Raw genomic sequence first — 15374 nt, forward strand, 5'->3', positions numbered from 1 at the left:
TAAAAATTGAATATAAGCACGCACTTTTAGTAATGCTTCTACAGATGCAATAAACCCACCAGCCAGATAGCCTTGCATATCCTTGGAGTCTTTTCTTTCCTTCTGTCGGGTAAGTCTTGCTGAGTACAATTGAGTACTCAGGGTTTTTATTTTCCCTGTTGCAGGTGACAGGTGGATGCTAGAGCTGACTCTTGTGTGTGGATTTCTCCTGGTAGGCTCAGAGAGGATTCCTTTGCTCTGCGATCATAGTCTTTATTGATAACTCTTACTAAATATTTTTATAAATAAAAGTTTTATAATCTGTTGTCATAGTTTATATATCAATGCTTCATCATGTCATGAATAGATAGTTATTTCCGCTGTAATTCTGATCACAAGTTTATATTCCGTTGTTAATTTAAATTGTTCATAACTCTGATAACATGTTCATATTCTGCTATTATAAATAATAAATATTATACTCTGATGTTACATGGAAAGTGATGTAAGAAATGGCTAAAATGTTGTAAGCTTTATTCTTTCATTTGTGATCCTGATGGAAAAATATAGATTTTCGGGTTTTCCCCTAGGGTGTGCCCGACGGGACCGCGTAATTTGGTATCATCCCTTGAGTACTTAGTGTCTAGTGGAGGACAAGTACTCTTGGAACCCTTATGGAATAGATGATCACTAATACTTATTCGTTTATGCTATTCATTATTCATGTTTACATTGATCATGTGTTTTACTTTGGGATTGAAACCAATTTGTTGCTACTCTTATGCTAAAATTGTGACAACTAAAAGCTGAATGCTGTTAAACCTGTGTAAAGCCTTTTGAGCCTCATGAACCCCATGTTACACTTGTTAAGTACGATATGTACTTACGCTTGTTTATTTTTATTATTTGGATAAAAATTCTGGATGGGTAACAGATGGCTATGGTAATGACGATTTTCCTGAGGAATACTAGACTTGTGGTCAACCAGTCGACGTCCCTGTGATATGGAGTTTCCGCGAGAGATATTTTCTTTATACTTTCGCTATACTTATGTGAAGACTATGTCTATTATTCGTGATGTAATAAACACTTGTGATGATACTATTTATAATTTATCGGCTTATGTGTGTGACTAATCTCTGGACGCACATAAGATTTTGCATCCCATTTTATCCTTAAAATTGGGTGTGACAATTTGTGGATGAGTTGATTTGTCATCTGTTGAATCCCTTTGTCCGAGATGTATGAGTTGTTTTTTTTTTGGATGAACTGCTTGATGGATCGGCAGCGGCAGCCAGCGAGCATGGCGGTGGCGGTGGTGGCAGCGGCAGCTAGCGAGCATGGCGGTGACGGTGGTGGCAGCGGTAACGAGCATGCTCCAGCAAGCACGCTTGCTGCTTGCTGTATTCCTTTTTTTTAAAGCCTATCACTGTCAGGTGAGGTACCGTTTCCCTTTTGTGGAGTAGCGAGGATTGCGTGGGGTGGGAGTGGGGGAGGGCTCGCAGAAGCGCCGGAGGAAGAGGGTGCGAGACAGTACGGACGAAGGCCTCTGTGCCGCCCTGCTCTTCCTGGTCACGCATTCCTTCCTGGGTGGCTGATGGAGCAGCCTGCTGGCGGTGCGCCTGGGCTGGCCCAGCCGACGTTGCAGCCGTTGTCGCGGAGGGGAGCACCCGACCGCAGCGGGCCACGGATGTGTAGTTGACGGCACAGGGGCTGACGAAGGCGCGACACGCAGTGGGGCTTCGTCGGGCGTCTCTGCTCGGCCATCTTCTGTGACGGGAAGTAAGGAGTCCCTGCACATCAGCAAACGGTCAGGGGAAGGACCGAAGGAGGAACCTTGCGTGGTGGTGAACGTGTCATCGCAGGCGGAGTCGGCAAGCCGTCGTCCTGCCTATCTGTGCTATCAAACGTATCATCGCTGGCGGAGTCGGTGAGCCGTCGTAGTGCCTATCTGTGCTATCAACAGCGTACCATGGGTTGCAGCGCTGGCGGGAGGACTCCGGTGATGGCTCTCTAGGCTCCGGACGTGTTGGGGAGCGGCGTTCTCCTTCCTTGCACCGACAGCCGCTGCGTTCGCGGCTACGGCCACGCGTCTTTTGTGCCAGCGTGGATCGTGGCGCGGCAGGTGGTGCTGTTGTAGAGCCGTGCGCGTCCTGAGGCAGTTGCAGTTGCTCGGTACCTTCCGATGCTTCTTGGGGCGGTACCAGACGTTGTACGCGCCCAGCGCGTTCACTCTGGCCGGCAATATCCGGCTAGGGGCTTGGAGGACGAGCGGATCGGGCGCGCCCGCGCCCCCTGCGTGGGCCGGAGGTAGCCCCATCTGTGGCATCCTGAAGTTCGCGTTGCCGGTGGCCACCATGAGCTGACCGGTCATCGCGACGCCGTCCATGTCTTGATTCAGAGTGCTCCCGTTCCCGCTCTCTTGCATGGGCTCGGGAGAGGATGCGGAAGAGCGAGAGCCAGGACCCCAGTTGCGACTCTTGTCACTGCGCTGCCCGCGGGTGGTCATCGTCGTCGTCCTCCCTATGGCGTCCGGAGCTAGCCTCAGGCGGTGGCGAGGCGTGCTGCTCCCGAGGACCCCGTTCGTCGTCAACGATGCCATAGTGCCACTTGAGCTCACGAGTTGAGGTTCTGCCGTAGTCATCCACTGGGGACTCAATGAGGTCGAGGTGGACCAGGACCTTGATGGTGAGTCCTCGGCTCCCCCTCGGAGGAGTTGGACCATCATGTGCTATCATTGCATCCCCGGTTAGTGTAAGCCACATTTCCTTTGGTATGTCGGATGGGTTGTACGTCTGTGCGCACAGGCACAACACTCTGGTGTTGTCTGGGCACAAAGCTCTGTTGTTGTCGCGGCGTAGAGAGAGCGAGGGTCGATGTAGTCGAGGTAGCAGGATCTTGCCACCATGCGCTTGGCAATGTTTTCGTTCCAGGCATGGAGGGGAATGCCCTTGAGGCAATTGCAGACGTGGTGCCGAAGGTCATAGTGGTCGCCGTAGGGGAGGACGCGCCAAGGCATGATCCTGATGTCGATGTTGCCTACCGGGAGGCGACGCAGATCCAGCGCCGTGTCACGATGGTGTGGGCGCTCGAACTCAATGAGGAAGTCCTCCGGCTTGTGGCGAACCACCTTGATGTCGACCTCCCAAACGCCCAGCCATGAATAGACAGCCCTCTTCACGGCTGCGCGCAGCAGCAAGGCAGGCTGGGAGACGACGACGCTCTGCGCATCAGGCGACCTTGGGGTGGATCCAGGCCTTTGGAAGGCGGATCCGGCGGAGACCGTAGCGGCGGCAGCCCAGCCACCACGCAGAGCCTGTCCGGCCGCACCCTAAACCATAGTCAAGCAACCATAGTCCGGAACTTTCTGAACAAATGATGGACCAAAATCATCGACATCAGATCGTGATTCAGCATTTGATGTATCACTTAACATGCCCGGCCACTGAAAGAGGCCAATATAGTAGTAGTTTAGAACAAGAATCTAGAAAAGCAATCAACTTCTTGCAATACTACTAATAATGAAGGCTGTAATTTTAGAATATTACTTTCATCTGTTCCAACCGAAAGGAGGTGTTGCTTTATATCTCCCCCCTCAGAAACATGTTTGATTTCCCTCAGGCATCCAGCTTCCAAAATGTGGATCAGCTACAAATAATATAAACAAGGACAACATCTAGATAAACTATTTTCAGGTAAACACAAAACAGTAAATGTCACCTTCAATATATAAGAATCATTCCACCGTCCGAACTTGAGAAGAAGAAATTCTATTAATCATTTAGAGCTTCTCCCATTACGCTTGATCAGACACCGAGTATGCCAACAGCAGGCTGCATAATAATCAAATCGAAGTTGCAGAATAACACCAGCTTGTCGTTGGTTATCCATAGCAAAAAAATCTCAAGATCCAATCTGCCCTTCGATCAAACAAGGAAGGAGAATCAAAATTGGCAAGATGGCAAGACACCGAGAAAACAGAAACAAAATTTTCTACCAGAGCAAAAACCATCGCGTCGTAGGCGGCCGGCAGTAGATGTGGGCGGGCAGCAGGGTTCCTCGACCGGCGATAGTGGCCTGGTTGGCGGCGTCGGCATCGTCCTCGGCGCGCTTTTTTTCATTTTTTCGGTGATAGGAGGGTTCGATCGTGGGTGGTTTTGCGGTAGACGCGCGTTGAAGCCTTGCGGTGCCGCGCGTTGAAGCCTGATTTGATACAAACAACCATGGCCACACGATTGGGTTGAAGCCTCTCAGGGTGATTTGTAGCCCTTGATTTTAGTAAAGACGATATTCTGGGTGCAATTTCTTTGGTGCACATGGTTGGAACCACTCAGCAGGAGACGCTTTTTTGGGTGGACCTAGTATAGTTTGGATTGATCTCCCTTATAGCAGAGATGTGGTTCCTGATGGACTCAGTGAATCACCGCAAGCACAAAGAGAATCAGTGAATCTATGCCCGTGTTCAGTTCCCATCCAAATTCCCAAAAAGTGCTACAGTATCCATCACATCGAATCTTGCGATACGTGCATGGAGCATTAAATATAGATGAAAAAAAAACTAATTGCACAGTTTGGTTGGAAATTACGAGACAAACGTTTTGAGCCTAATTAGTCCATGATTGAACACTAATTGCCAAATAAAAACGAAAGTGCTACAGTATTCCAAATTCCAAACTTCAACCAACTAAACACACGCTATATTACTTTTCTAGAAGATGTATAACCATTGTACGCGGAGTGGGACACCCTGATTTTGGTACTGGTTTCTTGGCTTCGGGGAGCAATCGCCAGGTCTGGCCTTAACTGGTTGTACACCTGCCAATGGCCTTAGTGGGTGCCCATGAGTATTCTATGGGATAGTCCCACTGGATTTTTTGGGACTAACCCACATTGGCCCTCTTGGATGGTCAAATACGGCATTTGATGGGTGGGGACACGACCAACTATTATTTATTGTCTTGACCAATGTGCTTACATTGCTTCCCAGGAAAGGTACCCGTATATATGATACGCCTAGCGAAAGGAAGAAGCACCTCTGTGCATACCAAAGCTGGAGGTTGGAAGATTCGGCTGCTTTGATAAATTGATTTCTGTGAGGTGAGGAAAGTTTCTTGATTAATTGATTTCTGCGAGTTGAGAACAAGTTTGTGTTTAATTTCTGGATAACTCGATATCTCCATTTCCTTGGTATTGAGTTGACGAGTTGATGGGGCTGCGTGTATCCGGTGTTCGATCTAATAAATTGTGTACTCTGTTTTGCGTAGTAGGCAGCATGGCGGATCAGCTTCTCCGTATGGCCGCGGCCCGTCGCAACGCCAAGGATCAGTGCAAAGAAATTAAGGATATAGCGTATAGCGCCGGTAGGGATCTGATGGCCCAGAGGGGGAACATAAACAATAGCTCCCGTGTGATGGCTAAACTGGATGCTCTGGAGGAGTCCATCGGCCGCGCCCGCAGGCTCGTCACGGACTGCGGGAAAAATGATGGAAACATTATGGAGCAAGTGTGGCGTCTCTTCACGGCGGAAGACATATCGAAAGAGCTGCAGCAGGTAAAGGAAGATATGTTGCTGAAATGGGCGAAGGCGAACTCCGCCTTCATCAAGGACCACGGCATGGCGCCCAACGCTAATCCCGCTGGTCACCGTCCGCCCCAACTGCAACAGGAGGTACCGAACTACCGATGCTTACCTGAACCTGTCATATACAGTATTTATATGAGTACTACATTTTAGCTTTGAATCTTTGATCCTTATGGCCCTGGGATTGAACGGACAACCCTGATTATCGATCATAGTTCACAAGATTTATTTTTCACTTGTTTTGAATAAGTGCAAACACCAGGATTCAAACCCACAACCTCTTCCTCGCACATTTCACCGCACCACACTGTCACTTAGTGACCAGTTATACGATGTTGTCTATTTGTACTAATATGTACGAATCTTGTAATCAATATTTTAACACATAAACAATCTTTTTTTTTAACATAACTCATAAACAATCTTAAGTTAGAAAACTTTCAACTACAAAGTTTTAGATCTCGTCAAGCGCTATAACTTTGATATAGACATTTCTCCATCCAAGCCATAGGGTTTTGAACTTTTCTTGATATATTTTCTTGGTGGTTGACATATTTTCTTGTCGTCTTGACAATCTAGTGTGTGTCCATGTTTTCTTGACAATCTAGCGTGTGTCCATATTTTCTTAGCGGGTGGGCAGTCTAGCAGGAAAACTTCCTTGAGGGCTAGCTGCCAAGTAAATTCTATTTTCGATGCCACCTAGCCTCATGCATGACGGTTGACTAGTGATGCCCCATATATGATGTTTATATCTGCTTGCTTTCTTTTTACTCCTAAACCTATGCATCTCGTGAATGTTAGCGTTGGACACCAGAGGAGCATGCTCCACATCAGCAAGGACATCATCCAATATTGCCTCAACGTCAGAGGCTATATCAGTATGCACCCCCGAGCCCCGTGGCGAATGCACATCAGACTCCACATCAGCAAGGACATCATCCAATATTGCCTCAACGTCAGAGGCTATATCAGTATGCACCCCAGAGGCCCGTGGCGAATGCACATCAGAGGCCACATCAGCAAGGACATCATCCAATATTGCCTCAACGTCAGAGGCTATATCAGTATGCACCCCAGAGGCCCGTGGCGAATGCACATCGGAGGCCCGTGGAGCGTGCACATGGGAGGCCCGAGGTACGTGCACATCCAAATCGTCGATGGCACGCGATGCCAGACAATTGAGGCGATGGAGACCTACGCTGATACAGGTCGAAATTGAAAAGGCCTCACTCAGGTGCAGGTCTCCAGCTAATTAGAGCACCGGATAAGACGTATCAATCAACTGTTTCAAACAATATACATATTGGGAGATTTCCTTCCCCTACATGTTGTTTCTCTATCGAACCTTTCATATAGCGTGTTTGAAGTTGTAGCATTTCATTGATATATAATCTGAAAGTAAGAGATTGAGATCTAAATGTTCCATACACTTTAATTCTGGATTGTGCAGCATGTTCAGTTTTGTAAATTTTCTTCTTTCCTGGAGAACATATGTGTTTGCCTCTCTGTTATTTGTATACCGGCACCTATGGTAAGACTATGTATTATGCCGTTCCTGTTTCTCTCGTGCGATGGATGCTGCTTTACCATTGTTCAGGGAGCATGCCTTGGTATATATATATATGGTATAGTACACACACGGTTTGCATGAACCTTCTCTGATAATTAATGTTTCCTAATGATGTGTGTATCTGTGATTTTTTTTTCATGTGTCACTGCAGGGTTTGAAATGCGTTACTGATGACTTAACTTTCTCATCTTATTAACACGTTAACAATGATCTAGCTAGAACCTTCTTTTCATTGGGAACAGCTATCTAGTATGCAATTGTTGCCTGGTCCTCTTTTCGGATTACTAGCTGTCGAATTCAGGTCAAAGTGCATTCATGTGTGCCAAATAGGTATGTTGGAATTTCCTTTTTCCTAAAGGGAATGCGATGAACACATTCAGAGTTACTAGCTGACCAACTCTCGGGCACTGATTTACTGCTCGAGTCTTCTGATGACCTGTCTGCATACATAGCTTACCTTTTGGTTCATCAGGAGTGCAAAGTTCCAGGGTCTCAGGCGCTGATGCCGGTGCAACCGATCCAGCCCTTGAGCCTTCAAATGGTGAGGAAAGACGAGTAGGAGCACATATGTCATGCTCCCGTGACATTTCACTTTCTTTCAGGTTCCGAATTTAGCACACTCAATTCAGTATGTTGTCAGTCTGCAATAATCTCATCTTCTCATTCAGTGTCTTGCCCTCATGCCCTGTCTGTGTATCTTCAGATTTCTGAGACAGAGCAAAACACAACAAATGTGTTGCTACTGGAAGATATACCCAGACTGATGAAATGCGTCGTCTGGATGAGCGATAATAAGGATCATCAGTTGTCATGTTGAAGTTTCAGCTGCTGTCAATATATATATCGATCTTTCCTCTTCAGTCCACACGAGAAGAACTGAACCATGAAAACCTCAAAAAGATAGACGAACTGCGGTTTCAGCCGAAACCCCCATAGCAGAGATAGCTATAATCAAGATGTCAGACATGTCCTGTTGTCATTTTTGCCTTGTAATCGCGATTACCCACTGATGTACTAGCATCTAGTCTCAAATTCTTCAAACCTGTACAGTTACTCTTTTCGTTTCGTTCCTCCCCGGTGCTGCCACAGGCAGAGTAATGCTTGATGTCTGTCATCTGCCAATAATATCCACACGCGCTGCATCTCTGAAGATGCAACTTGTACAGAGCATTTTGTTCTTGATAAGCTATAAAGAAATTCCAGGCTTTGACACATTCTGCGTTGGAATCGCATTTTGTCCAGTTTTCTGACATTCTTGATTACTGCATAGCAATGAATGTTTTCTTCTCATAAGGATAGCAATGCATGGTCGAATTAAAGTTTTTTTAGATTAAATGGTTGAGTTAAAGTGAAAACACAAAAGCATAAACTGCTCCATAGCAACTTAACAAAGAGTAACTACACCCTGCACCAGCCATCGGTGACGGTGGACATCTCCGGTAATTCTGTTCCAGGGTCTCAGGCCATGATCGCCAATGCATTTGTTCGCTAAGCCCGCCCAATTAAACCAGTTGGTTGGGCTTTGCTTGCTCTTGTTCTTGGACCCACAATCCGCTGTCCGGTTCTCTAGGCATGTTTTGTATAGCTCCACCTTCACCTAAAATTGCACCAGCTATAGCTTCTCCGATAAAACGGGCTCTAACTTCACTAGTTAGAAAATTCTTTGCTAAAATAGCTTCTCTTGATTGTTAAAAGGATAAAATGTCCTTAATATCTTTATTTATTTTTTCTTTTCTTCTCCTTATGTGACCACCTTATCCTCTCTCTCTCATGAAACTACTAGACCGCACATCTCTTCTTCTGTATTCTTCTTCCTCTTCCCAGTTCCCATGCCTCCATGGCTCCGACGCATGTGCCACCACCGCGCCTCGACGCCATCGGGCCTCATCTCCCTAGCCCACCCCAAGCCGCGCTGTCATCCACCGTTCCCCTCCCTAGCCGTGCCGATTCGGCCTCACCTACGCAGGGCAAATATGACATCCACCATGCTCCGGGCCCACGAGATCGAGAAGGATCCGGATGAAGCTACTATTTTCGGTTCCTCCTCTCTCTCCTCGCTCCTGTCAGCGTGATTCACATGACTTCTTGAGCGGAGTGGAGCTGTGGAGGCATTTGGTTGCGGCTCACGTAGAGCTGCTCATAGAGCATCTTGCAAAGCGCTATCAAATGGTCTCGTTCGCTTCGCTGAAAAAACAAGCCGAAACACTGTTCCGGTTGATTTGTTGTGAAAGAAAAACACTGTTTCGGCTGAAAAAACAAGCCGAAAAAGACAGATTATAAGAGAAGCGAACATGGCCATAATATCTCCAGAAGGTTTCAAAAAGACACAAATATATATTTAGAATATTCTCAGACTCTACCAACAATTTTCAAATTTAAGTTCCAAAGAAAAATGAAATTGGTGCAACATCAAAGTTGTTTTAGTCCACATAAGATTTTGTTTAAGGTGTAACGCTGTTGCCACTATGTATTTTGTCGTGTCCTGCACAAATAAACCGGATGGCCATGGTCCCTGACCGGGCAAAATGGGATGGGCCCAATGGCCGGCTCTAGGCATGACCCTAAAAAGCATGGTCCAGTGTGATGCCCACAGGGCTAGTGCTACCATGGACAATACTATAGGGTCATGCCTGGACCACTAAATCAGCTCGTAGTGCCACACGGACACGGCACGACTAATGGGCCGGCATGGTCCCATCTTAACCATAAATACTCTTTTCATCTCAAATTATAAGACGTTTTAGTATTTCTAGATACATTAATTTTAGTATGTATTTAGACATAGCGTAGATCTAAGTATATCATAAAAACTACGTATTTAGAAAATGAAAATGTCTAATAATTTGGAGTGGAGAAAATATAAAATAGCTATCAACATCCCTCGGACTTCACAAATCCCTCCGGGGAGATCTGCTTCTACTAGATACCCCTTTGCTCACTAGAAGAAAAAAAAGATACCCCTTTCCTTGGTCACACACCCTCCTTCTGTGCGACGCTGCTTCGCTCAATCCCACACCTGCTCGGCCATACCCCGCTTCAAACCCGCCTCCCCTTTCGATTAGGCGATGACTTCGAAGCTTTGATTGCCAAACGGATATTCCCCCCTCATATCCTCATGTTGCAGCAAATTATCCACAACAATATAGGGTATTTATATGCTGGAGTCTTGTTTCAATATTGATCCATCCACCTTACTCCAGTGTTGAAAGAATGCGCGTGAGCATTAGGATGTTTTTTAATATAGGATCGAGGGCATCTTCAATGAACCGGACATATGGGTAACAATACTTAACACTTCAATTTGGCATTATGAAGCATCTCACTACAGCATGTCTCTTAATAGAAGGCATTTTGTTAAAGGCGTTTTCTCAAAATGCCTTAATTTCTTGTTGCATAAAGGCACTCTTCAAAAAATGCCTCTAAAAACATTTTTTTAAAGGCAAAATTAGAAACGCCTTAAGTGACTATAGCAATTGGAGGCGTTTTTTGTCAAACGCCTTCAAAGTCCCGTGCTGCTGTGAGTAAAAAACTTGTAAGAAGCAAACGACACTAGAAAACACAAAGGAAAATTATAATACAAAATTTTAATTAGCAAAAGAAAAACTGGAGATTGGGAGGGACGGCCTGCCCACAGCCCACGTAAATTGTTTCTCCAGGCCCACGGGGTTGCAAGCTGCCCACGCCGCAATAGCAGCCGCACGGGGAAGGACGGGGTGGGAGGGGCGGCCAGCTCCGGCGACTCCAGCATGGCCCTCCTGCTTCGGCGCGCGAACGGAGGTGCGGCTGCGGCGAGGCGCGCGGCTACGGGGAGGCGTCGCAGCGGCGCGGTTGCGCGGAGGTGGTGCGGCGGCGCTGTTGCGGGGAGGCGGTGCAGCGGCGCGGCTGCGTCGGGCAGCGCAGGGAGATCGTTGGAGTTCGTCGGGTTCGTCGTTTCTTCCAGTTCTCCTCCACCAAGCCCTACCTCCATCGTCGTGGCTGCGTCGGGCGGCTGCTTGGCGGGTCCTGACGTCCACACCCGTCGTGGACGACGACGATGACGCCTCCATTGTCCAACCCCGATCCACCTCCTCTGCTTTCCATCGAACTCGATCTACATCGAGACCTCAACTGCCAAGGTCAGCCCCTCTTGATTCATGATTTCTCTTCCATGTTGTCGTTCCTGATCCCCTCCCTAGAGAGATGGAATACTAGAAGGATAGATGCGAAGGCAGGGGCGTCGGTGGTTAGGCATGTTATGGAGAGATGTTTGACATGCGTCAGATTGCTCGGGTTAGTCATTGAGATGGGTTTGTGGAGAGATCTGTGCAGGTAACATGTTTGATGAAATTCCACTTAGGTTTGTGTTGCCTTTTTTGGTGTTTACTAAACCGACTTGCAGCCTCATGTATCCTGCACACTGAAATCGATTTCCATGCATGCGACATTTCCCCATCAGAGCTCAACTCTCCATGCGTTTTGGTCTGCGTATCAAAAAATCTAAAAACCTGTGTCCTTGCCTTCAATTCTAGATTTAGTTGGTCAGGAAGTAATTAGAATGAGTCTGTCTACTGTACACACGTGTGTTTTAACATAAGCCAACACATGGTTGTTGGCTGTATGTAAAACACACAGATTTCAACATAGGAAAAACGTGTTTTTGGACTAGTTAGCACATGGTTGTTAGATGCCTAAGAAACACACGAATTGAAACACTGAAAAAAAACGTGTGTTTTAAGAGAATGCAACACACAAATTCCATCAGCAAACAAGGCCCACAACTGTCGTTCAGCCCAATAAAGACGTGCCAGAGAGGCCCACTAACTAAGAGAGGCCCAATATCAGCAAAGAGTAGTTCTTGGTGAAAAAATGCACAATGAATATCATCTTTAAATATTACAAAACAAGAATACAAAAATTGCACATTTCAAATAGTGCAAATACTACATATTGTTATTGCAATTATACTGTATATGTATATAAATACATAATCCACCTCAATAAATCACTAGGTGCAAATACTACATAGATTTCCTTTCTTTAAATTTGGCAATCATATCCTGGAAATAACCCATTTTCAGTTATGCGCATCAATAATCGTCACAGAGATATTTTTTAAGATATTGATAAATCTTTAACAAACTAGAACCATAAAAGGCACACTGCAACTAAAAGAAAACATGATAAATGATCTAAATCTCATTATCCTAGTACAATTTGAAAACAGTTCAGGTGGTGGTGCATATACTAGAGGTAACATGATTGATCCTGATATATTGATGGTTCAAACAATACAAGAAAATTACAACATTGTGTTTGCAATTATCTCATAGATCATTGCCAAACATATAGAAAAGCACAAGGTGGGCATACATGCCTGGCCCTTTTATTGGAACCTTGCTAAAGTGAAATGAATTGATTAACTACCTAAAGTGATGCACTGCAAAGGAAAAACTGCTGCTTCAGCCTTAGAAGCTTTCCTTCTTCTGTAGCATCACCGGGATAAAGAACGGCACATATCTGCAATGTGATACTCAAAGACATAAGTCTCTTTTCTAGATAGAACTAGTACCATGAAGGAATAAGTTACAGGTTTCAGCATGCAATATCATCAGTCAATAAAAAATATTCCAGTAAATAAAGGCATCGCTCTTTATTTAGTCTTTGGAAATGAATCTTATGAATAGCCGATAGTTTCACTCTAGAATGAAATATCACCTGTTGGGCTCTAGCATGAAGTTGGGCAGCTGACTCGTATTGACCATCATTGAATTGAAATAAGTTGAAATCTTCAGCAGTAGCTTTTGCTTCCCAAAGACGAAGGCTGATTGCATTTTTTGTCTTGTATCCAGGGATTGGCACATCATATGCTAAAGCCTTCAGGACTTCTCCGACCCATTTCTGACTATCACATGACAAAGAAAGCAATCATATGATGAGTTACATCAAGGCCCTCAAATAACCACCCATAACATGAAATAAATAACAAAAGAAAAAAAAAGTCAGGGAGAAGGATCTACGAAGATCTAGGTAAGTTAAATGTAATGGATTTATCATTGAAGTATAAGCAATGTTTTCAGATCGTATTATCGAGGCTAGTCGTATGACCACCGATAAGTCGATAAGGGACGATTAGTCATCGATAAGGGACGATTAGTCGGTCCTAATCGGTCTAATCGGCTAGTCGGACATTTAGTCGTCCTTGTGCCTAGATGGCCTGATCGACCATGTATATACTATATATATTATGATGTAAATATATGTAAACATGACAGAGGAGGCAGAGTGGTGTCTCATCTTGATGCTGCGGACGCCGGCGAGAGGCGCGGACGGAGCTGCAGACTAGAAGGTCGGAGGAGGAGGTGGCGAGCTGGTTCAGGCCATGGAGTGCCCTCTGCTCTACCGCCCACTGTGCCTCGCGCTCGCCCTTGCCGCAGTCCTTGTTCGTGAACGCCGTCCGCGCGAGATAGGGGAGGAGACAGGCGAGGTGGCGCTCGGGGTCGTGCTCCAGGAGCTTGCTCTCGTAGATCGTCCGCACCCTAGCGCTTGACCGACGGAGCTGCGCCGGCGGACGAGCTGCGCGCGGCGGACGGAGCTGCGCCGCTGCGGACAGAGCTGTAGGCCGCGGACGAGCTGCGCCGGCGGACGGAGCTGCAGGCCGCGGACGGAGCAGCGCCGGCGAGGGAGCTGCAGGCCACGGACGGAGCTGCGCCGGCGAGGGAGCTGCAGGCCATGGACAGAGCTGCGCCGCTGCGGACGGAGCTGCGAGAGAGAGCAGAGCCAGAGCGAGAGAGAAATGTGCCGTGTGCGGCGCTTGCAGCCAGCTCCTTCACTCGTCAGTCGTCACTCAGACACTCACTCTTATCTTACCCTAATGGGCCAGCTATTAGGTGGGTCGAATTCTTTAGCTGGGCCGAATTCTTTAGCTGAATATACTGGCCCAACTAGTCGTCATGTGTGTCTGATCGGACGACTAATCGTGATTAGTCGCAACTTATCGGACGATAAGGTTTCTAATCGGTCCAAACTAATCGAGGACCCTTATCGAGCACCATTTTACGATAAGGACGACTAATCACGATTAATCGTGATTAGTCGTCCGATCTGTAATCATTGAGTATAAGCAAATCCGCCAAACCCAAACTTAGTTTGTGGTTCAGACATTTAAAATTCATATTAGCGAAGCTTTTGGATTACACCAAAAAATAAGGCATCCACATTACACCTCATAGTTGCAGTTTTTTAGTTCTGGAAGCTGGACGGTAAAAAAGAGATAAATGAATATTTCTTAGAACTAGGAGTTCAGAATGGTTCAACCAAGCTAACGAAGGAATGTGATTCTCTTTTTTATCTAGACTAGAAAGTATGAGAAGCCTTAAAAACTTCAAATTTAACTAAATGCAGCAAAAATAAAATTCGTCAAACAAAAAATGTGTTGTTCATATTATACTCACGAGCCATCAGGCAAAATCTCAACATGGCCGAAAAATCTGACAGGGAACACCACATCATGCCTGGGAATCTCCCAGGGGCTGAATTTCTGAAGGAAAAAAAGGAGAACTTGTTATAGAGGTATAGAAAAAAAACATCAACATAATTATATGTGCATTTTTGGTTCATACATCAAGCCAATCTTCTGCAATTTCTTCATGGCCCTCCTTGGCAATGTGTTGTTTGAACAGTCCATATCGGTAACGCAGGCCATAGCCCCAAGCAGGCAAATTCAATGTTGCCATTGAATCCAAAAAGCAAGTGAAAGCATCTAGGCCCCTAGTTGGATTTCGGTGATTAATGTCAATACAAGATTACTATGACTAACGTGTGTTTTGCAGAGGCAATTAAGTTAGGTCATGGTAATGGAGATCGATTGGGCAATCGAGGTTGTCATGCCCCTACGATGGAAATCGTTTCGGTTTTCAAAGGATGGACGACAAGGTTAAGGATAACTAGTTCTAAGTGTCGATTGGAGTTGGAGAGACACTTAGAGTAGTTTAGGACTTTGTTTTTCCTTTGGCCGTACTATGAAGGGGGGTATGAACGAGTAGCTTGACCTAGTTGAGTCTAGTGAGTTAGGTGTGGTGCACACTTGTTAAAACTAGCTCTAGGTAGCTCCTATGAATGCCTAAGATCCTTTGGAGCAAACTTCATTCACATATGTTCGAAAGTTGAAAGTGAATGGAGGGTCAAACACTGACCGGACGCTGGCTCCGGTGCGACCGGACGCTGGCCGCAGGGTCCGGTCAGTTCGTTTGACTGAGGTGGTTAAGT

At 46.0% G+C, this 15374-nt stretch overlaps 1 protein-coding gene across 3 annotated transcripts; it reads left to right on the forward strand.

The window, feature by feature from the left end:
* The first annotated feature begins 4936 nt into the window (after positions 1 to 4936).
* Positions 4937 to 7077, forward strand: LOC136485625 (uncharacterized). 3 transcript variants are annotated; one of them, XM_066482471.1, is made up of 3 exons: positions 4937 to 5076; positions 5244 to 5647; positions 6375 to 7077. In XM_066482471.1, exons 2-3 carry the CDS (start codon positions 5252 to 5254, stop codon positions 6777 to 6779), a joined length of 801 nt encoding a protein of 266 aa, XP_066338568.1. In that variant the 5' UTR covers positions 4937 to 5076; positions 5244 to 5251; the 3' UTR covers positions 6780 to 7077. The 3 variants fall into 3 exon arrangements, with proteins under 3 accessions (XP_066338568.1, XP_066338570.1, XP_066338569.1); XM_066482473.1 differs by having other exon boundaries at positions 6362 to 7074; XM_066482472.1 differs by having other exon boundaries at positions 4981 to 5076; positions 5247 to 5647.
* The last annotated feature ends 8297 nt before the right edge of the window (positions 7078 to 15374 follow it).

The sequence above is a fragment of the Miscanthus floridulus genome, chromosome 10, assembly GCF_019320115.1.
Source record: "Miscanthus floridulus cultivar M001 chromosome 10, ASM1932011v1, whole genome shotgun sequence".
NCBI classification, from domain to species: domain Eukaryota; kingdom Viridiplantae; phylum Streptophyta; class Magnoliopsida; order Poales; family Poaceae; genus Miscanthus; species Miscanthus floridulus.